This window comes from Anolis carolinensis, chromosome 6 (assembly GCF_035594765.1).
Source record: "Anolis carolinensis isolate JA03-04 chromosome 6, rAnoCar3.1.pri, whole genome shotgun sequence".
Taxonomy (NCBI): domain Eukaryota; kingdom Metazoa; phylum Chordata; class Lepidosauria; order Squamata; family Dactyloidae; genus Anolis; species Anolis carolinensis.
Genome location: NC_085846.1, coordinates 101,653,136 through 101,674,943, shown reverse-complemented (window position 1 = coordinate 101,674,943; position 21,808 = coordinate 101,653,136). Strand labels below are relative to the sequence as shown.

Sequence of the window (21,808 nt, the reverse complement as noted above, 5' to 3'; positions counted from 1 at the left end):
TGTGATCTGCCCTGAGTCCCCTTCGGGGTGAGAAGGGCGGAATATAAATACTGTAAATAAATAAATAACAAATGAAATGAAATGCATTGATATCTAGTCCTGATTCTGAGCTCCACATAAAATTTTACTTGCTTTGCAAAAACACACAAAAAGTATACTCTGTGGAATATATTGTCTTAAGACAATCTTTGCTTAATGTTATATAATATAAAAACTAACTTTAGGAACATGATTTGTATACTTTTATCAATGACATGCAACCTTTAAATACCTGAGTTACGAATGTTTTGGACACAATACTAAATAGTGTGTGGACATTATCCACAATACAACTTGCAAAAGTGTATGTGTGCATTATCTGATTTAAAACACTGGGCCAGGTTAACTCACATTTGACACTAAAGAAAGATGAAATTTGGCTTATAATTTATACTGACTGAAATACATTTATATTGTTCAAAAAGGTTTTGCCCACATTATGCCCATTTCCAAAGAGGCCCTTCTCTGCTCAAAGAAAGAAGAGAGTGAAGCTTCTCATAATAATAACAATATCCGCCTCCTGTTGTCCGCACCCAATACCATATTTGTATTATATAACACCATGTTTCTAGCAAGCAACTGTTTGATGGCTTCTGAAGCTCTGCTTTAGTAACAGATCTATCAGAAAAATAGATCTAATAAGCAAATTTCAAACTAAATCTTGAGAATGATTTACCAAATTTCCAAATACACTTTCCCTCAAAATTCTCATTTTTACATTTGTTTTGACATGAAGCATTCCTCTTTTTCTACTGTCAACAAGTTTGTAATTTTTTAAAGTACCGATTAAGAAATTCCACATCACGACAAATCATCCTACTGTAAGATGAGGGGAAACCCCACATTTCAAGAAGAAGGGTGTGTTTACCTTTCTTTAATTGACATTGTTTTGCTGGATGCGTCAAGGGTGTCTTCCGTTATTTCAGCTTTGCTCTCCCTGGAGTTCTGTTTCTCCTCCAAGAGCTCAGAGGTTTCCTGCTGCCTACAGGATACCACAGCCGCAGACTGAGAAAAGCTCTTTGTTGCTGCTGTTCCCACAAGTTCCGAAATTGGTGCATCATGCTCTGGGGTGGGAGAGGAGGAATTCGGAATAAGTGTTTAATTGCTTAAAGCAAAACAAATAAAAATAAATCTCATGCCATTCAAACCAACAGATAACTTTTTGTTTCTGATACAAATTCTTATAAGCTATACTCATCCCGGTTCCAAACACAGTGTTTATCAGTTGAGGTTGGGTGCTGGTTTTCTGCTGCTCTGAACTGGACCAATGAATCCAAATTACAAGTAAGGAGATTGTTATTAATCATTATAAAGAACTGATGGAAAATGATGGACTCTCTTTCAGTGGAGGTTTAAAACAAACATTAGACATTAGCCTCCCAGAGTGTTTTAGTTGTATCAGTGGGGAGTTTGAACTAAAATGAGGTCTCTTCCAGATCTAGGATTCCATGATATTATTCTTTGTTTCACAAAAGTAATAGCATTGTAAAAGCTAGTATCCCATGGCTTGCTAAATGACTGTTACACAGCCCAACAAAAAAGTATTGGTTTCTTGGTTTTTAGGTCTGTTTCCTGGGGTTGTTTGGAGTGCTGGCTCAGAAAATAGCACTGGATAGAAGCATTAGCTCTAGTTTCTTAGATATGGTTATCACAATAAAGATTAGGATATGGCATATGTCATCTATCTCAAAAACTAGAGCTGATAGGGGAAAATCGGTGCAGTTTTTGGAATCAGCAAGGCAAATATACCCAGAAACACGTTGAAAATTTGAGGCACCAAAATTTATATTGGCCAGTGAGAAGTTTACAGCACCTCTCATCTTTTCAATGCAATGATATTTGATGGTGTATTTCATATCATTTCCAAGATATCAGAAATTGACAGGGCGTGTATAAGAGTGTATGTTCAAACACCCAAATGAATACTGAACTTATTATATTCCTTCAGTTTAAGTGCTCTCAGAGGGTATAGTATTGAAGTCAACTACATCAAGTGAGCACTGCTGTGTCATCTCAACAGAGGCACCACCTTGGGATGTGGTGGAATCTCCTCTGGAAGTTTTTAAACAGAGGGTGGATGACAATCTGTTACGAGTGCACTGATTGTGTATTCCTGCACAGAAGAATGGGGTTGGACAGGATGGCCATTGTGGTCTCTTCCAACTCTATGAGTCTATGATAAGAGTTATGGAAGAAATTAGTAACTTCACCTTACCCTTCCATCCCATGGAGAACCTAGCCACCCAAGCAAAATGCATTGAGTAGAGATCACATGAAGAAAATCAGAAACAGATCAACTCAGGATACAAACAAAGAAATCATGTGGTCAGTGGAATCAGGTGATCTTGGAGAGCTAATCTCATACGCACAACCTATCTATCCATCTGTAAAGGTGTGCTTCACAACCTCAGTCTAGGTAACTTGTAATAGATGGATATCATGAGCTTCCAGATAATATCTATGCCTGTTGTACTTTCTATATGGTTTGTGGTCCGCCAGTTGTATCTTCTGCTCTCCTTGTGAAAAAGGCTGGACCCTCCCAGCATTCTGACCTAGGAGATTTCAGCCATTCATCCAAACCATACTAGCTGTATTTGCATGTCTTAAATTCACACCGTTATTATTCTAGGGAAAGTCTGAAAAGTTGTTTTCTCTCCAAGGAAGATGCCTCAAGAAAACAGGAATAACTAGAGACGATCTTCCATGTGCAATATTGTATAGAGCATTGTAAGTGATTTCTTAAATTATTTTGTTGGTAAGTTTTTAGAGGCTTTAAAAACAAATCTTTACAAAGTGTTTTAAAAAAACTGGCCTTGTATGTACTCTTCCAACATTTCTCAAGGGGGAAGAAAGTCTAACGTGATTAGAGAACTTGCTTTGCTTCACCACATTCTCCACCACAGAATGGAACAAGGAGAGCCAACCAGACCTTTGGGTAACCAAGCAGAGTCTAATCTTTACTTAAAGTAACACATCAAAATGTTTGTGAATGCAAACAAATTTAAGGACTATTTGGAACAGACTGAAGCAGTTAATCTCAATCACGCAGAATATCGGGGAAAAAATGGATACTACATTGTTTATGAGCGGATTCCTCTGCTACGTGTACAGAAAAAAATCAATGGACTGCTGCTCAATTTCACTTTTTCAAAAAATGAACAAACCTTGTTGTTTAAAGTTTACATAGTTATTTAAGCACTATTTTAGACACATAAAGAAAAATAATCCAGCAGCTGTTTGAAGTCAGAAGATCTTTGAAGACCTCAAAATGAAATCCAAGATTGGCTCCTTAGCAAATATAACAAAATTTACTTTAAAACAATCTCAAATGTAAACAATCTGAGCACTAAAGAGTGCCTGTAGAAGCTTATTCTGCAGAAACCCAGTTGAAGAAATATGTGCCACACCCACCAGCCTGCCCACATTCATATTGATTATCAACAGGGCATTTTTGGTGGGCTAAACCCCATGGCTAACAGGATTAGTGGAGAGAAAGGTGGAATAAGAATCAGATTTATTCCTTAATTAATGAAACAAACCTATCCAAATGAATTGGATGGACAGCAAAATAAAAACATTCTTTGTAGTAAAATTACTATTACAAGGCTTTAAATTACAGCTGGACACCAGAAGAGCACAATGAATGATTTAACTTTACCTGGCAGGCCATGATCAATTAAACAGACCATCAAAAATGCGAATTTTATATAGTTATAACAATGGAGCAATAGATTAAACATTCCTCAACCTCCCACCCTCCCACAGGTGGGAATGCCTCTTGAGATGACTTGCTAGGACACATTGTCTAAACACAGTTTTTGTTCCTGCTTTATAAACATGTATTCACATACAAGCCACACCCATGCATTTAAATGCCGTTGCATTTGTATAATTGATTACAAGCCACACAATGGAGACGCCAAGATTTCATTAATCAGCAGACCATCGGAACGGAAACATTTACCTCTCTGCTGGGTCAGTCGTGCCCCGGTCCCCTCACACTCCATCACATCCTCAAAGAGCTGGCCTTTGGCTTCCCGTTTCTCCTGCAAAATGTTGCTGACCAATTCCTTTTGTTCAGCAGGCTCACTGTGAGGCTGTGGGCTAAACAATTCCATGCTGCTTTTTCTTGGGAATGCATATTTAATCTCTTTGTTGTAGTCCTCCGTTTTATCAGAAACAGGATGTGGGGGCTCTTCCTTAAAGGAACTGTGCTTTTTTAAACCATTCTCTTCACGTTTTACAAATCCCTTGGGCTCTGCCTCTTCGCACTCCCTCGACTGGCGCTTGCTCTCTCTCACTTCCACCGAAGGCTGCCACAGTTCTGTTTTCAGGATGTTTTTTAATGAAGTATCCACATTATCTACTAAAGAGTGGTGCCTGAAATCAGGTTTAGCGATCTCACTGGCTGGCTCCTCTTCAGCTGCCTTCACATGCAGATCCTTACTATAGACCGGCGACAAGGCAGAGACCATGGTTGAGACGGATGTTACAATAGTGGGAGACAAAGGAGCTATCTTTCCGCTGTCACTTTGTACCTATGGAACAATACAAATACTTAAAATTGGGAATTCAGAGACAGACAGACATACAATCTTGATAATGAGCAATCTAATTATCATGTATCTTTAGATACTGAAAATAGGGGGTGGCTAGCTACACAAACAAGGTTCAGGTTTCATAGTGGCAGTAGCAAAAGAAAGAGGGGACATCCATTCTGTTGCCTATGCCCACTTTCTGTCAGGATCTGGCATTTTCTGAAGCTGTTTTGGGGAATCATTCCTAATCAAAGATGGATCTCAAAGGTTTATCTTTTCATCAGTACATCAATACCTTTTTGCAGTCACACCCCGTCCCCAACAAAATATTGACTAGTCCACTAAGAAATAGAGCTCCATTTTTATCAGAACAATGGTGGGAAACCTTTGGCCCTTTTGATATTGTTGGACTAAAGCTTCCATCATTCCTGATGCTGGCTGGGGCTGATGGCATTTGGGAGAAGGCCATGTGTATTAAATCTGAGATCCTTTGTTAGAGGGAGGGATGTAAATATTTTAATAAATCAATAGGTGTAACCAGTGCAAGCTTGGAATTGATATTGAATGATGAAAAGCAATGCATTTCAATTATGAATGATATTTGAGAGTTTAAGTCTCTTGGTTAAAAATGAAACACTTTCTTTCTATAAAAGGCTAAAAAAAGGTCTTTCCCTAAAGAAGGAAAAGGGACAGGGAAGGAGAGAGAGATTACAAACAGTAAAACTATAGTATAGAATAGAACCATTCCAGCAGTCCACTTCATATCAAGCCTGTATCTGCAGATGTTGTGCACAAATCAAAAGGTTATATTAATGACAAAGGATCCAAGTAATTCCATTTGATGTCAACCTGGAATATGTTTCCATGTGAGCTCACAAAATGCACTGAATTCAGTGTGATCAATTTCTCTGGGGTAAACATCCAAAGGACTACTAGAACAGTGGTTCCCAGACTTTGACCATTTCTTATCTGATCACTGACAATCTTGGCTAAAGCTTCCTGGAATTGAAGTCCATCAGACAACAGTCACTAGTGTACGTGAAGGGCACCAAACACACATACCTGTTCAACTTCACCAAGCGTGACAGGCTGCGTTTGGTATCGAGCGTTTGATCTCCTTTGTCTAATGTCTCCTTTGGTTCTTGTGGAGACCACCTTTGTTACTGGTTGAGATAATTTGTTAAATAAGGCCATCTTCTCTGCCAGGGTCAGGGTAGAGGAGTCTGGTTCTGCAGGCTGATCTTGTTCGAGGGCATCTTTGGCTTCTTTTATTTCTTCTTTAGCAGAAGTCTTTTGGTGTGCAGATGCCTGCAATCTTTAAAGTGAAAATAGGAATTAGTACCCTGCATTGCCACCCAAGTAACTCTTTCCCCAGGGTTTTAGACAAATGGAAAAATTAATAATTAAGGAATCTGCAAGACATAGCATAAGGAAAGCGAGAAAATCAAAATGTGCTCGCAGTCTATTTATAAAGTATGACCTCCCTTCCTTATCCACAGGGATACCTTCCAAGAACACACACACAACAGTGGATACTCGAAATCGTGGTTGATAGTGGACTTTATATTTTGGCTATACTAAGTATTTTGAATATGATGTGGTTTATGTAGAATGGCATCAAATTGTTGCCACATGTTAGCCACTCAATGAGGGAGAGAGGGCGAGATATAAAAGAAAATAAATAAATAAATAAATAAAATACACTTGGTTCAGAACCTTACCACAGAATCGCAATGGAGGATTAAGAGAGGCACAAAAATGCTTCTGGGGGGAGTTATTTTTTTGAAGCTTGGGTAAGTGAAACTGTGGATACTGAATCTTTGGATAAGGGAGTTATCCTGGATGTACTTTCTTTCAGTTAATCTGACAGATACACAATTTGTCTATCAATGCTTTCCACAGAATCAGCTTTTATAGAAAGACATATACTCCCCTGAAAGAATTGATACCAAAAAGTATCCAGCTTTAAAAATGGTACCATCTCTACCATATGGGAGCAGGTGGCTACATACAATCATAAGCCTAAGGCTAATTTTACACTTTCAAGAGACTAACTGCAATTCCACCCACAATATTATTTAGAGCACTCCATCTGATCCTTAAATATTGCATGGACGCCACACATACTTTGCATAAGTTCTCTATCTGGCTACACCAGGAACCAACAGGGTTCAAAGGTCCACATGGGAAATGGATACCCAAAGAATCTGGTATTTTTCTCTGTTTTAGATATTCATTCTTTGGCTTAATAGAACTTCAAATGTTACTTTTAAAACATCATGAGCTACCAATACATTTGGTAGTTATTGGTTGCTGTTTCTAGTATGGTTTCAGTAAATATTTGTTATTTTATATATTTTTGTTATATTTTGTTCCTTCAAAAGAGTTTAGGACTGATAAGAGAGTGTCAAAAATGCCTCTAAAATTCCTTAATAGGCCATTTTAAAAACCAGTAACTTTCACTCTTTATCACAATAGAATAGGCTTGAATCCTATTGTTAAAATTGCTTTTAAAATCTAACTTTGTTATGCCCTCATTAAAAAGGGTAGTTTATTACAGGTAATTCTGCTACTTGTAAGTTATCGTTTCCAAGTGTTGGCCTTAGAAATGCCCTCTGTGCTACCTAGACAAATCTTCAAGTGCTTTTAGGGTCTCCCAAAATCTTTTGAAGTGAAGCACACTGATGATGCGGGGAAACACAATCAACTCTAGCATTCCTACGCCTTTGCCCATCATGCACCATCCAGAAATGGAGAAACAGGAAAGATTTGTCTCAGTATTGTCTCAGCTGAGAAAGCAGCACTGTGGAGCAAGTAGGCGATATTGAGCTCAGCACACATCAGGTTACTTGGCAAAAAGGCAGCGGCACCATTACATTGTGTTTTTCCCTGTCTTTGTATCCTCTACATTTATTTACTAGTCCTGGTCATCCTGTCTGCACACAGAGAATACATAGAGTACGTATCGTCAGTCTCTGGAGAAAAGACTGTAGTGGTGAATTACTTGCTTTTCATGCAGAATGCGAAATTTTCAATCTCCAAAGTCTCCAGTAAAAGGCTCTGAAACTCTGGAGAGTCTATACCATTATTTGTAGAACACTACACCTCAAACCTGGGTGCCAAATTTTGTTGCATTATACTCCTGGAATTCCCAATAAGAGTGGCCTTTGTTCAAGGATTATGAGAAATCGACTCCAACATCACCTGAAGACCCAAGTCTGGAAACAATTGATGTAGATAATGCTAAGCTCTGTACTGGAAGTTTCTTGATTTCCTGCCCTTTGTCTAACTGACTTGAGCAGCTAAATACAGAATTTGAACACATCCAAGAAGACAGACATTTTCTGTCCAATCAAAAATATGCAAAATACATTTGAAAGAGATTGACAACTTCACATTCGAAAATTGTACTATAGGCTTCAACATCTGCTCCCCCTTCTTTGGTTTCATCGCTTGGATCATCTTTTCCCCACTTGCATTAAAATACTGGAGCACCTTATTGTGCCTCAGTAAGGAAGGGACCTCAGGTGAGTTTGGGAAGCAGTCTAGAAGAAGATAAAAAGGGAGCAAGTTTGATCACTGTCTATCTACTCAGCAGCAACTAACTGGTTCTGGGTAGCTTAATCTTTAGCAAAATGGGCTAGTCAGGGAAAGCAAAAGCCAGGAGACACTAATTAGTCTTTTTGAAGTCACAGGTATCTGTTAGCTTTTCTGCAGTGCTATTTGCTAGTATAGACTTTTGCGTCTCTTGTCTTTCAGTTATCAATATGAGGTGAGCTGTATGGAATCAAAGAAAGCCGAGGAAATATATGCTCATACCTATAGATGGTGCCATTTCTTATCCTTTCATTAACATTGTAAGTCAGGGCCATAGCCAGAAAAAAACTTCAGAGGGGGGGGGGGAGAGAGTTGAAACTTTTACTTAGCGAATCATAAAGAGTAGTTCCATAACACAAAATAATTTAGAGAGAAAAAGAAGAGGGGACAGAATGTAATCTCTGGACTTTCCTGACTTTAGTCAGGTCTCTCTCTCTGTTCTGTATTTGAAAGTAAAACCCAATAAAAGACAGAAGGCAACTACAATTTTCCATACATTGGACTGCAATTCCCATGCCCCCACATCATCACATAAGACTTCTAGGATTGCATTCCAACAATATCTGGAGGAACGCTAGTGTCCATCCCTGCACTAAAAGTTCAGGAGGAGAGTGAGAAGAGAAAAAAAGAAAGACAAGCTTCTGAATCAAACGCTCAACAAGCAGAGAGAAGTATAGCTTTTCCAGCCAAACCAGGAGGTGACAAGGAAGAAAAGTTCCATCAAATTGCTCGGCACACTTAAGCCACTTGGTTTTATGGATGCATTTGCTAGCCATGACCTTTGTGCTCCCTGTAACATGCAAGTTGTGTCCCCCAGTACCTGGTAGGATGTACAGTGCTCTTAACTACAGTGGGATTAGGTATCCTTGGCACTACAGGGTGGGTATTCACAGTACATGAGGCAGGGGTAGATTCACTTAAGAGAAAATAGCCAAGGGAAGGAAAAATTCACAAGGAGAGAGAGAAGAGAACAGCATTAAGAAAGGCATAATAGTGTTCACTGCATAAAGATGTTATCTGCCAATACTCTCATTAAAAATACTTGACAATTCTTTAATATAAAATTGCCTTGTCAGGTCCCAAACAACTTTAAGTGATGATATGCTAGCATTTAAAAGGTTTAATATATAAAGTATATATCTTTTAAAATCTTTACAAGGTAGCAATACCAACAGTACATAGGAAAAATACAAGTGATCAAAAAATACAGGCTATAGAACAATAATGCAGCAATAAATATATAGAAGCAAATTTCTATAATTTCAGGAAATCTCCACCTATTGCTTCACAAACATTCTTCCATTTCATGCAGTTTATACTTCTCCATAGTTTTCATAAACCATTGCTTTGAGCTCTAACTAACAGAATCTGAATTCTGAGATTTGTGGTTCAAACACTAACCTTTCCAAGCTCTGCCCCATCTCTGATAGCATCTAATCATAACTTCTGTCTTCCATCTCAACACACATTTCTCAAATAAATTATCCTTCAGCAAAAAAACCCTTTTCCTAATAACCAGGCCATCAGTGTTTCATCAGTGAAAATGTAAACATTTCAAAACATTTCAAAATCCAGGAACGTGGCAGAGCTAACACATTTCCAGGACTTACGTGGCTGCAATGACCACTTCTTCGGTTGTAATGGGCTGGGTGCGTGACCTGTCCTGCATTCGCCTCAGCCTCCTCTCCACGGCAGTATTTCTTGAACGTGGTTTGGGAATACCTTTCCCATCAAATGACCTTTCCATTTCCTAGAACCAAATGTGCACCAGAATGAATAGCTTTCCAATTCAACCAAAAATATAGCACACCTGAATATCCCATATGTTGAATTCTCAACAGAATTCTGATCACAAAGCAGATTCTTTCACATTTAATGCTAGCAAATATAGAACAGTGCCTCTAACACATTTAGGATGATTTAGGATTGAACACCCACATCCCCACACATACTCATATATGCTTACCCTGAAAAGCAACCTCTTTGCAGCAACACTCAGCTTGGCTCTTTCATCCAGCTTCTCTTCATCTACAAAAAACAAAAGGGTTTTCCTGATATTTCAAATAGATTCCCAGAGCTATTTTTTTGAGGGAATGGTTGGCAAGAATTACATCATCACATGGAGCATGGACAGGTAAAACTGTAGCAGCAACATAGCTTCAGCCTGTTGTCTTCTTGAAACTTCAATAACTGTGTGGTCCAAATACACACTTAGTCATAGTAACTTAGACCAGGAGGCAAGGCAATGCATGGCCTGTCAGGTGGCTATGCTGGGTTGTTCAGGCCTCAAAATATAGATGCCATTGAACTGCAACTCCCTGCATTCCTCACCAATGGAAATGCAAGTCAGCTATGGATGCTAACACTTGCACTTCATTCACACTTCTGCTGCATGATCAACCCTAGGCCCTATGTATAAACTTTTGTTTGGACCACTTAAGACAACCAAGAGGAACACAGTAAGCTTGAGGCAAGTACTAAAATGGCATGTGGCCTATTTTCACTCTTATACGTTTGCAAAAGATTTTGATATACACAACCCTGAAGGGCACGCTGTGGGCCACCTTGCCACCTTGCCTCCTCACCAGCAGTGATTCTCAACCTGTGCGTCCCGAGGTGTTTTGGCCTACAACTCCCAGAAATCCCAACCAGTTTACCAGCTGTTAAGATTTCTGGGTGTTGAAGGCCAAAATGTCTGGGACCCACAGGTTGAGAACCATTGCTATAGAGAATTATCTTTGCTAAGGGTGTCACCAGCGGACACTAAAAGACTAAAAATAGAAAATCTGAAATAACCGAATGAGTAGAGAAGACACTCACCATCAGTAGCTATCATTTCTGGACTGAATGCAGACCTATTGAGATAATAGGAAAACAACAACAATAAATCAATTTGAAAGCAAAAATAAGTCATGCATTTCTAAGCTGAATTATCAAGGGGGACAGCAAGTAGATTACAATTCAGAAAGTTTTTCGAGTTCCAAGAATATTTTGTTTACAATGACCCTTGAAATGGGAAGGCAAGCAGTTCCAGCCAGGTGTGAGTCAAATGAAGGAGAATGATGTCAGAAGGCTCATACAAAGGTCAATACATAAAATACTCTTCTGGTTGTTATAGCACTAACTTTTGGCCCAATGTCTGTAGTTGGTTCCTTTTTCAAAAGAATCTGACCTTAAAGCATAAACATAAAAATACTCTTTCTGTGCACATAGATACATTTCATTCAGTGCAAACTCATACTATCACTTCCAAGTAAATACCGGAATTATAGAATAACGAACACTGGCCACAACTCTTAGCTTAACTGAGCAGTATTAATAATACATTAAAAATAAGCATGACCTTGGCGAAAGTAGATTGATTTTATTGCTATGAACCGATGGTCTGGATAATGCCACCCCAGGGTGCTCTGCTACACAAATGCCTACCTATCTGTTTCCTTTCGCTCTGCTGAAGTTATGGGTTGAGTCCTAAATCTCTCAGAAGTTTTTCTATTTTCCCCAGGAGAAAAATAGCGTCTTGGCCTTCGTGACCCTCTTTCGTGTTCAGCACTGCCACACAAATCAGTACCTGATGTCGGCATCTCAAAATGAGACTCACTTTTTGCCATTATAGAAATAGCATAGAAGGAAACAAAGAATTAGGGTAGAATTGGGAAGGGTCAGGGGAGAAAGAAAAAGGAAGAGAGAGAAATAAAGGACAAATATAAGCATCCCAACAAGTCAGTCCATTACAGATCATTCTGCATGCTCCTAGAAAACCATGCACAGGAGAAGTATGAAGTCATTCCATTCCAGCCTCCCAACATCAGAACTTGCACAAAGCAAGCAGAAGCACAAAAGAACAAGAGAATTCAGGCCAAATCCATACCAAAGATGCACTAGATGGGAGTTGAACTATGAACAGAAAGTGCAGCAAAAGGCAACTGATGTTGAGTTTTGAGTGCCATTTATGCCAAGGACGTGCATGTGTCACACCATTAAAAAATAAAAATTCAGAAAACATCACCTACAGTTCAGGTTTCTTGCTGGCATTGGCAGTTTCCAAAAAGGCATTGCGGAGTTGGGCAACAGAAACTTTGGTGTCAACCATGGTAATTTCACCATTAGGGATTTTTCCTTCAGTACTCCGAAATTCCACCTCATTCTTTGCAACATGCTCCTTACTTTTGAAAATTTCTAATTTAGGAGACCCAGTATAATCAGACAGGGAACGAGTAAGGACTTTGTGCCTCACTGGAATCTCTTCCCGAACCTGAACGTTCCCTTTAGCGCTTTGCAGATACATGACTTTTTCACTCCTTTCGGTGCTCTCGTGAGTCTTCTTCCAAGTTCCAGGCATCCTCTGCTTCAGGCGCTCTAAATCTCTCTCAGGTTCCATAGACTTTGGCTTGTTCACTGGAAGTATCTCGGCATCACCTTCTCTTGTGCGGCTCTCTCTGCTCTTCCCTTGCCTATGAATCGCTGAAGGCAAAATTGGCTGTCTCTCCTGTTCATTCTCCAAACTGGAGTAACTGAACTTGAGTGGTTCATGAACCTGAGGCAAGTCAGTTTTTCCACTGTCCACAGAAGCATCCAGTGGGAATCTGGTTAAGAAGTTAGCATTAGCTGGTTCAAAGTGACTTTCTCGTTCTTCTGAAGCCACCAGCTTAGCTGTATGAGCAATTCCCGCAGGCTGGATGTAGCCATGCACTGGCCGGCAGAGCAAACCAAGCGGCTGACTGGACACCCTATGGAAGGCAGATGTTTCTGACTGAAGAGGCACGAAATTAACAGGCACTGGGCGAATCTTTCTTTGAGACACATTGTCTGTTACGAGTTCAGGGCTTCCACGGGTATTTTCCTCTTTCACCAGTTTCTCTCTAACTTTTACTCTTTAAGAAAGAAAAATGGATTACAATGTGGCATGGCTACTACTCAGTTGGAGAGAAAGAGAAGGAGAGAGAGTAAGAGAGAGAAAATAACATGCACCAAATTGGGGAAGATTTAGCAACATTAAGTATTAATTACTGTTAAACTAGATGATGAGTAGGGAATATTAGTGGACATTCCTAAGAAATGGACTTTGCCAAATCCTAGGTCACAGATGTCAATGAAGTTCCAGGACATTATGTTCCATGTAGCCACTCTTCTGTCTACATCTGTTTTCATGCTTTGCCCAGGGTATTCTCTGTAATTTATAGTCTGCTGCATCCAATTTGCCAAAGAAGAAATGGAAATAAATATGGCCAAATGGGGAAAAAATCAGAAAAATAATGCTTTCATTTAACTACAAATATAACTTTAATTCACGAAAGGCCGCTTCATTCTGAAATGTCTTCCAACACTGGCAGCGCTCATGCTTATAAGAGACCAAAAAACAAGTGAATGCTTTCTTACCATTTTCCTTCTTTTTCTAATCAACATTAAGAACAAATCATGAAAGGTGAGAAACAAGAAGATTCCATTTTAAGTGTAAATAATGAGAAATTTTACAGAGAAGAGATAACCAGATCATCTCATGAAAACATAACTTATTCTTAAAGGTATCTATTTTGGTTTTGACTGACGTGTTATATGTCTAGATTGCTCTTTTTCCTCAGCAAAATCAGGAGGAATATGAAACAGAGGGAAAAACATTCTTGCTCTTGTACATTGCTGAGAAACACAATAAGCTGAAAGTACACGTGCCGCAAGCAAAGGGATGATACTATGGTACTATGTATCTTACATTCTGTTCTTAAAATGGTCAAAAAGGTGTGTATGGATAGTCTAGATGCAGGACCTGAGTTCAGTAGACCCTACCTACACATATTCCTCAAAAATGATAATCAGAGGCATATTGCCTCATCAGAAGTAGCCATCATCAGAAGTATGAACCGTTATTCTGTCTGATTTCCTTTAAAAGCTGACTAAGCCTGAAGCCATCATTACATCTTGAAGTAGCCAACTTCTGTACTCTGTGCACTGTGTGAAGAGGCTCTTCCTGAGCAAAAGTCGTGAGAAACAAATTCATACAGGAAAACAAAATATGAACAGAAATTTTAAAAAATTAATGGAAGATGGGGTATGTTGGCTATGTAATCCAAGAAGACGGAAAGCTTGGTAAGCCTGGCAGACAACCTCTACCCCACCTGACATAGGCATTACCACTTATTAAAGTGGAAATGGCCACAAGTCCACTCCAGTTTTCCTAAAACCTTATTTTTTATCAAAAGAAAATATATGTTTTTGCACACTGCTTTTATATCCTAGAAGGCTCTAAGAATGTGAATATGATTTTATAAATTTGGACCAGTTTGGAGGACATAAAAGGGCCAAAAATGCAAGAAGAATCTCTCCTATGTTTCTCACTGCTGAAGTAGTTAGTAATTGCATTATAAGCTAAAATAGAGCCTGTACATTAACAGAAGTCTCCAGATGGGCTAAAAAAAAGTTTGGTGTACACTGTGGTTTGGTTTTTGCTTGCACAATAAGATTTTCTTTCTCTTTGTAATGGTCTGGACCTTGCTAACATCTACTCTAGATTATCTCCCAACCCTTTAGAGAAAATTATTAAGACATGGAGAAATGCTGCTTGGATAGCTATCTCCTTCCTGCTTTAATGACATCAGAAGAAGGGGTAGTTTGTTTCCACCCTATGTACTTGTGTACAGAGTTGTGCAGATATAGAGCGCCCAATATTATAACTACAGTAAAGAGGTTGTATGAAAATGTGCTATTTTCCCTAGGCACTACCTGTTGAGATTTAAATTTTTCCAGTGGCTTAAAGTAAGGGTTATGGACTCTACCTATAGTTAATTTTAACCAGGATCTCAACTAAGTTTTAAAGCTGGTTGGCAAACTCTGGCTAGCGTGAACCATGGTCATGCAAACAGTGCTCTGGGAATTTAGGTAAGATGCACAATTCACACCTAACTCTCCATTAATTATAATTTCAGCCCACATGTGGTGTTTCCAAAGCTGATAACATTGCTTCCTCCTTTTTTAATGAACACACACTTGGAAGAGTAAGTGTCTAAATATTAAATTATTAAGAAGGAATCTTGTTGCTAGTGTGTTCTATAGTGATAAACAAATGAAACTACCTTTGAAATTGTCATGAAATTGTTCACCTATTGTTTATTTATTTGATTATTAAAATTAGAGGCCCATCTTTTGAGATACAAATTCATCTACTTACAGGATGAGTTGAATGTGTAAACATGAAAAATAGAGTGTGACTCCCATATTGATGGGAACAGTAGGCATGGTTTCATTTACCCATATCTGACAAAATGGGTCCCCTTAGGCATTTTCAAGGTTCACCAGGTGAATCTATGCTATGCTTCTTTCAGAAGTTGACTACAGAGATCCTCTAGCACCATTCTATGATGTGTTTCCACCAGAAGTCATTTATTCAATAAGGTTTGCTATTACCTATGGCTTCAAGCATCCGTGCAATGTCCTGAAATGTATTCCCACCAATATGGGGGTCGTAATACATTCACAGAATTTGTTAGCGTTATGCTCCTTTGAATTTTCATATCAAGGAAAACTATACACTTAGTGCATCCAACATTTTAAAGGCTCATGCCCTGTTGCAATGCAGACCACAAGGCAAGAGAACTGAATTAATGACAGCTCAAAGGCAATACTTGAATGTAAACATTGTACAGAGATTAGGAGAAAACATTAGGGTCAATTCAGTGCTTCCTCCAAAAACATCCATGAGTTGTAAGTGACAAAAAAAACCAGGAATTCCCAGGAAGAAAGGGAATTCATCCCTGCAGTTAATTAAACAGAAACTGATTTTACATATCCAGTGCCATTAATGATGTCAATGATGTTTGTTAAAATGATAGTGGAGGGAAAAGGACAAGGGAAGGTAACAGTCTGGTGGTTATTAATACTATTATTATTATTGAAGCCACACAACTAGGCGGTAGGATACCTGGAGGGCCAGTTGATAAGTGAAGCTGGTTCCCCATCCGAATCTTTCTGAAGAAACCAATCGGGTTTTGTTTTCCCTGCACTACTATAGAAAACAGAACTTCAGAAAAAATTTCCGGCAACATGTGAACACATGCACAATTTCTCTATTCCCCCCGGTTTAATCTCAAACAGTTTTTGTGTGATTCATAATAAGAATTTGTGCTACAAAATTGAAAAGCCAGACTTGCAGTTTAAAAACAACTGCATGTGAATATAATTAGGAACAAGTCTAGAAGGTCCATAGAAGAATTTTGTTTGGGGGGGGGGGGGGGAGGGTGGGAAAGGCTACAAAATGGACTGTAGCATCTACATAATGTTTTTGTAAAACCATGCACTCAAAATCATTTTTCAGACTGGTTTTATATTTAATCTGAACAGTAGATTCTCAAAGAAAAAAGGCAGAGCACCATCATATGAATAAATGACATGACTTAATACAATTAATGACTTTGCTGTTCTTTCTAAGTAGGATTTATTTTGAACACTTATTTTCAAAACAAGGGGGAAAGTTAAACTAAGACTAAAGGGAAAGGCATATAAGAAGGGGAGGAAGGAGTCAAATATCTGTAAGATAAGCACTTCTTTCAAATGTCTAGTCAGAAGACTCAACCCATCTCATAACCATAATCTAAACAAGAACTGGGAAAAGTGCATCCCACAAATGCATGACATCTCTATGCCTACATATTCTGCAGGACACAAAAATGGTCAATCACACTGATGAAGCCTTTAGTTATCTGGAAGATAAGTGCAGCTCTTTTAAGTCTATATGAGTCAAGAATGACTACTGAGAGAGCAAGTAAATGAACCTAAATGACCCACTGGATAATTTGAATGCTTCAGAAGTACCAATGGTTATTTTTGTATCCAATTTTTCCCCAAATTACATTTTTCGGGAGGATATGGTTGAAAATAGGAGGCAGCCCTTGAGATCATAAGGAATATAGCACCTAAGTTCTGAAGCTGCCCAGTAGAATCCTTTACTTTGCAGAGAAATTGTGGTTTCTCTTCTTGTTGTGTTCAAAATGATGGAAATATTTCATTGTCTTTAGAGAATCTAGCTTAGAGACACAGTTTTCCTTCAGTAATTTTCTTTTCCTTTCCCCCCACTTCATTAATAAATCCATGGGGCAACCATAAGTCAACAGGTGACTTGAAGGTACAAAGGTATTTCTTTTGCCCTGTGAACTCAAATCATTTTTCATTTACTTAGTCCTACTTTCTTAAAAGAAAAAGCAGGAATACATACATAATCTGGCAGTAATCCAAAATGGAAAGTCATCACTAAAAATCCTCACTCAAAATTTCCAGTGACTAATCAATTAGCTGTATCAAAACAGATTCCTGTAATAAATATTTGAGTTTGCCCCCCCCCCCCCATATTTTCATTGGGAATTGTGTTAATCTTCATAGACAGCTATAAATTATAGCATGAAGTTAAAAAATTTTTGACAACAATGTTTTTTCCCCTCTCCACTACCCACCATTCCTGTCTCAAGGAACTGGCAAGACTCTTGCCAGGCATGGAAGCATTTTTTTTTTGCAAGAGATGATTGTCTTAATCTCTCTCATAGAGAAGCTTTAGCTGACTGGAGATGCAGCCAAAATGGAAAGAATGAGGGAACTACACTAATCCCACTGAGCGAGCTCTGCTCCAGATCTGCTTCATGTGCAGGTTACTCTGATCTCTGCTAAACCCTCAGAGTATGAAAGCTCATTTATATTGAATTAGCAGCCTGTGTGTGCAGGAGCACATGTGTGCACTTGCATCCTATGGTATAGAGATGGGCAACTAGGGCCCTCCATGTCTCTTTCATACTATACAATTGTAATATTTTGAAGCAACTTTGAACTTCCATGGCATCATCTTATGGCATCCTGGAATTTGGAGTTCAAGGGAGCTTTTTTGTCTCCCTAAATGACAAACTTCAGAATTTTGTGGCATATGGTATTAAAGTGAGATGATTAAAGAGTGCAAAAATGACCCCGGTTCGCAACTGCCAGCATCACTAACCCTGGATTGATGGAGGCTGCAGTTCAACAATGTCTGGAACCACACATTGAGCATTGCTTTAGGAGAAAAGCGTATACAGAAGTAATAGAAATTGGAATGCTCTTAAAGAGACACATTTCTGGCTCCAGAAAACATTGAAACCAATGAATAAGCACTTGATACCATATCACTAATTCACTGCTCAACCAAAAAAAGAAAAGCCTTTTCTTGGTGTCTTGCTATTTAAACCTGTTCTTAGGGTTATTTAAATCACTGATTCAGAAACTTGCATCAGCTTCAGTTTCTTAGATTTTGGTTATCAGATGGTGACTAGTAGATGGATTTTTTTCTGTTTCTCAAAAACAAGAGCTGATAGGGGAAAACTGTCCCCATTTTTGGAATCAGCAGGTCAAATTTACCCAGAAACAGGGCTAACCTTTGAGGCACCAAAATGTGTTTTGGCCAGTGTTATTTATGTAGAATCATAGAATAGTAGAGTTGGAAGAGACCTCATGGGCCATCCAGTCCAAGCCCCTGCCAAGAAGCAGGAAATCGCATTCAAAGCACCCCCGACAGATGGCCATCCAGCCTCTGTTTAAAAGCCTCCAAAAAAGGAGCCTCCACCACAGTCCGAGGGAGAGAGTTCCACTGCCAAACAGCTCTCACAGTGAGGAAGTTCTTCCTGATGTTCAGGTGGAAGCATCATAAACATTTTGGTGTGGTACAATTTTTTCAAAACATCATTCCTGATGGTCCTTTATTATCCCTACACTCTTTTTACTTGCATCTGGAGTGACAATCTGGAAGCTTTGTCTATAAGTTTTCCTATGTTGCTCTCAAGATTAATATTCAACTGTTTTGACTTTCAGGTTGATGGTAAAGAACAGGGAAGAATTCTTTTTCAACAAAGCCAACTTAAAGGTTTAAATGTTCTCCTTTCTTTAAAGCCACTCAATGAAAAGTGTTATTAGAATATCACCTTGTTAGGGTTCTTTCTTATGCTTAGCGTGTGATCTCAGGTAATCAGGGATCATGTTGCAAACACGTTGAGCTAAATCCAATTGTTCATTCCAACTAGAGCAGACCACTGGATCAAAGGGAAGTTGCTAAGTTGACTCTTACATAAACCCCCAGATTTGGTGGGTCTGCACTACTTGGGACTAACAATTAAATTTAGCCCAGTGGCATCATAATACAATGTCGTCAATCAGATATGGTTCCATGTGGAGGGCAATTAGGACAAATGAAGCATGCTTCCAGAATAAACCAGAGCCTTCATTCCCTTTCCTAGCAATCCCACAGAGTGCTGAATACCTGAATGGTTGGATGTATGAGTCTGAGAGGTTAACACAGCTGAAAACATTCATGAAGCGCTAGCAGCATTGTAAAAAGAAATGACTCACACTTCATCAACACTTTTACCTACACAGATGTGTAATTTAATTGCTATATAGGAGAGAAGTAACCTGATATAAATGCGATTTTCCTGCTTCTTGGCAGGGGGTTGGACTGGATGGCCCACAAAGTCTCTTCCAACTCTATGGAAAGATAGCACCCCTGTCATCCCAAGATACTCATAAAACCCTGAAAGCCACAGGACCTAGAACCTTATTTCCTTTATACTTTATTGGTTCAGAAGGTGAAAGGAGCTGTATTAAGCCAAAAGAGACACAAATTGAGAACAACCACTTCAGTGTTATCTCTGTCTGCACAGCAAAAACATTGAGAAAGAGAGGTGACTTTAGAATATATGAGAGTGTGAAAAGACTGTATCCACCCACAGCCAGTTTACAGTCCCTACTAACACTGATGAATGCCGCAACACACGGTCCACTTAAAGTGAAATGCTCATGCTTTGTCCCACTGATTCTAATGATGTTATTTATAAAGGAACTTATTGCAAAAAGGAAAGAGATTCAAAGAACTGTAGGGCACAACACGGAAAACAGATTGCCTCATTAATGAAGTCTTCAGACTCTTTTTCTGTCTCTTTTTACAATTTTTCTATGTAATGGGAGGCACTCTTTCCTCTGAATCTGGGACAGATGCAGAGACTAAACACACTGGAGAGTAAGATCTCTCTGTGACAATATCAACTTGGAGGTAATGGAACTTCATCAGGGCTTTTAAAAATAGATTGAATGGTCATTCATCAGGGATGTATTAGGTGTTGTAGGTGGTTGAACTAGACTGCCCTTAGGAGTATATCCTAAATCTAGAATTATACAAGGATCATATGATACTGGATTCCAAGGAGCTAGCCCTGTACTATGTGGAAATTATTCTAACAAGAAGCCCATATGTTTGAATCTGAAAGCAACAGGAAGATATTTGGGTTCACCATTTCTCAGTCTCAGTTTGGACTGATCTTCTTTCCATTGGTTTGCTTGTCAGTGCAAGACATTTTGGGAGGTGGTAGCACCACTATCAGCTAATTCTACTAACGTGTGTAAAGCTCTCAGTAACTCCACTTGGAATTTTGTGGCTGAGCATTTTCTTCAGCAGCCTTTTGTTGTTCAAGGTTGTTCAACCACCTCCCCAGGTTGGCTAATCTGCATTCACCAACTACATTCACCTGTTGCCAATTAGAGCTCCTTCTCCTACTTTGCTTGCTTCAAATCTGCCTCAGTATTCAAAATGCTTTGCAATTCTATTTTTCTCTTCTCTCTCTTCACTCTAATCACCATAACGTAATATAATATCTTGATTTTTGGTCTTTCGCTCTTTGCAGTGTCCAATTCACTCTGTGACTGGTAGCTGCGTATTAAAACGTCATGTCCTGTTTATAAAGCTTCATATGGCTTACTCTTCTTCTGATACAACAGTAGTTTGGTGTAGTGAGTATAGTGTTGGGACTAAAGGGACTAAGATTCATGATGAGTCATGATATTCACTGACTAATTTCTCTCTCTTGCTTAGACCTACTGAACCGAGTTGTGATGGGGTTACGGGAAGAAGCCACATGTTCCATGTTAAGGTCACTCTTGAGAAGACAAAATATATGCACAAAAGTGTATTCCTGGCAGCCACTACTATTAGACCAGAGTACTGTAATATCAGAACCCATACTAGTAGGGATGTGGGAAGGAAAGAGCGATGTGGTTGCTATACTGGTTGATGGTCATCTACACAGTGGTTCTCAACCTGTGGGTCCCCAGATGTTTTGGTCTTCAACTACCAGAAATCCTAACTTCTGGTAAACTGGCTGGGATTTCTGGGAATTGTAGGCCAAACACCTGGGAGCCCACAGGTTGAGAACCACCGACTTAATGTATCATGGAGACTGTATATCATTGCAGCTCTTCTCACATAGCTGGACTTCAACTCCGAACAGCCCCAAGCAACATAGTCAGTGGTGAGGAAGGCAGTCCAACAATATTAGGTAGAAGTTACACAATTTCATTCCTGTCACAGATGGACAGAAAAGAGCAGTTTGACGTCCTTAATTTTTTACCTGCTTGAAATTATGATGATATACACTTTACACATTGTAGGTGCTGATTGGGGGATCTGCACATATATTTTCTTCCTCTGAATTAAGATGAAATATATTTTAAAAGTATGTGTATTCTGGTTGTGTCAAGAGCAATCCAGAACTCTTTTTCACCAGCAATTCTTGTTCACACTAAGCAAAAGCTCAACAAACATTTGGTGATTCTCAGCTTTGCAACTGCCCATACTTGGGTCA

General features: G+C 39.0%; 1 protein-coding gene across 35 annotated transcripts in view; it reads right to left on the bottom strand.

Moving 5' to 3' along the window:
• svil (supervillin) overlaps positions 1-21,808 on the bottom strand; it is a 154,935-nt gene that overhangs the window by 40,081 nt on the left and 93,046 nt on the right. For 24 of the 35 annotated variants that reach the window (XM_016994262.2, XM_008112362.3, XM_008112347.3 and 21 more), the window contains 10 exons: positions 16,087-16,170; positions 12,188-13,048; positions 11,604-11,774; positions 10,995-11,029; positions 10,141-10,202; positions 9,785-9,924; positions 8,995-9,090; positions 5,640-5,892; positions 4,004-4,577; positions 908-1,103 (listed from right to left, as the gene is read on the bottom strand). In XM_016994262.2, coding sequence (XP_016849751.2) covers positions 908-1,103; positions 4,004-4,577; positions 5,640-5,892; positions 8,995-9,090; positions 9,785-9,924; positions 10,141-10,202; positions 10,995-11,029; positions 11,604-11,774; positions 12,188-13,048; positions 16,087-16,170 — 2,472 coding nt within the window. The remainder of the gene's footprint in view (positions 1-907; positions 1,104-4,003; positions 4,578-5,639; positions 5,893-8,994; positions 9,091-9,784; positions 9,925-10,140; positions 10,203-10,994; positions 11,030-11,603; positions 11,775-12,187; positions 13,049-16,086; positions 16,171-21,808) is intronic. The other 11 variants (XM_062957705.1, XM_062957725.1, XM_062957723.1 and 8 more) reach the window with 8 other exon arrangements.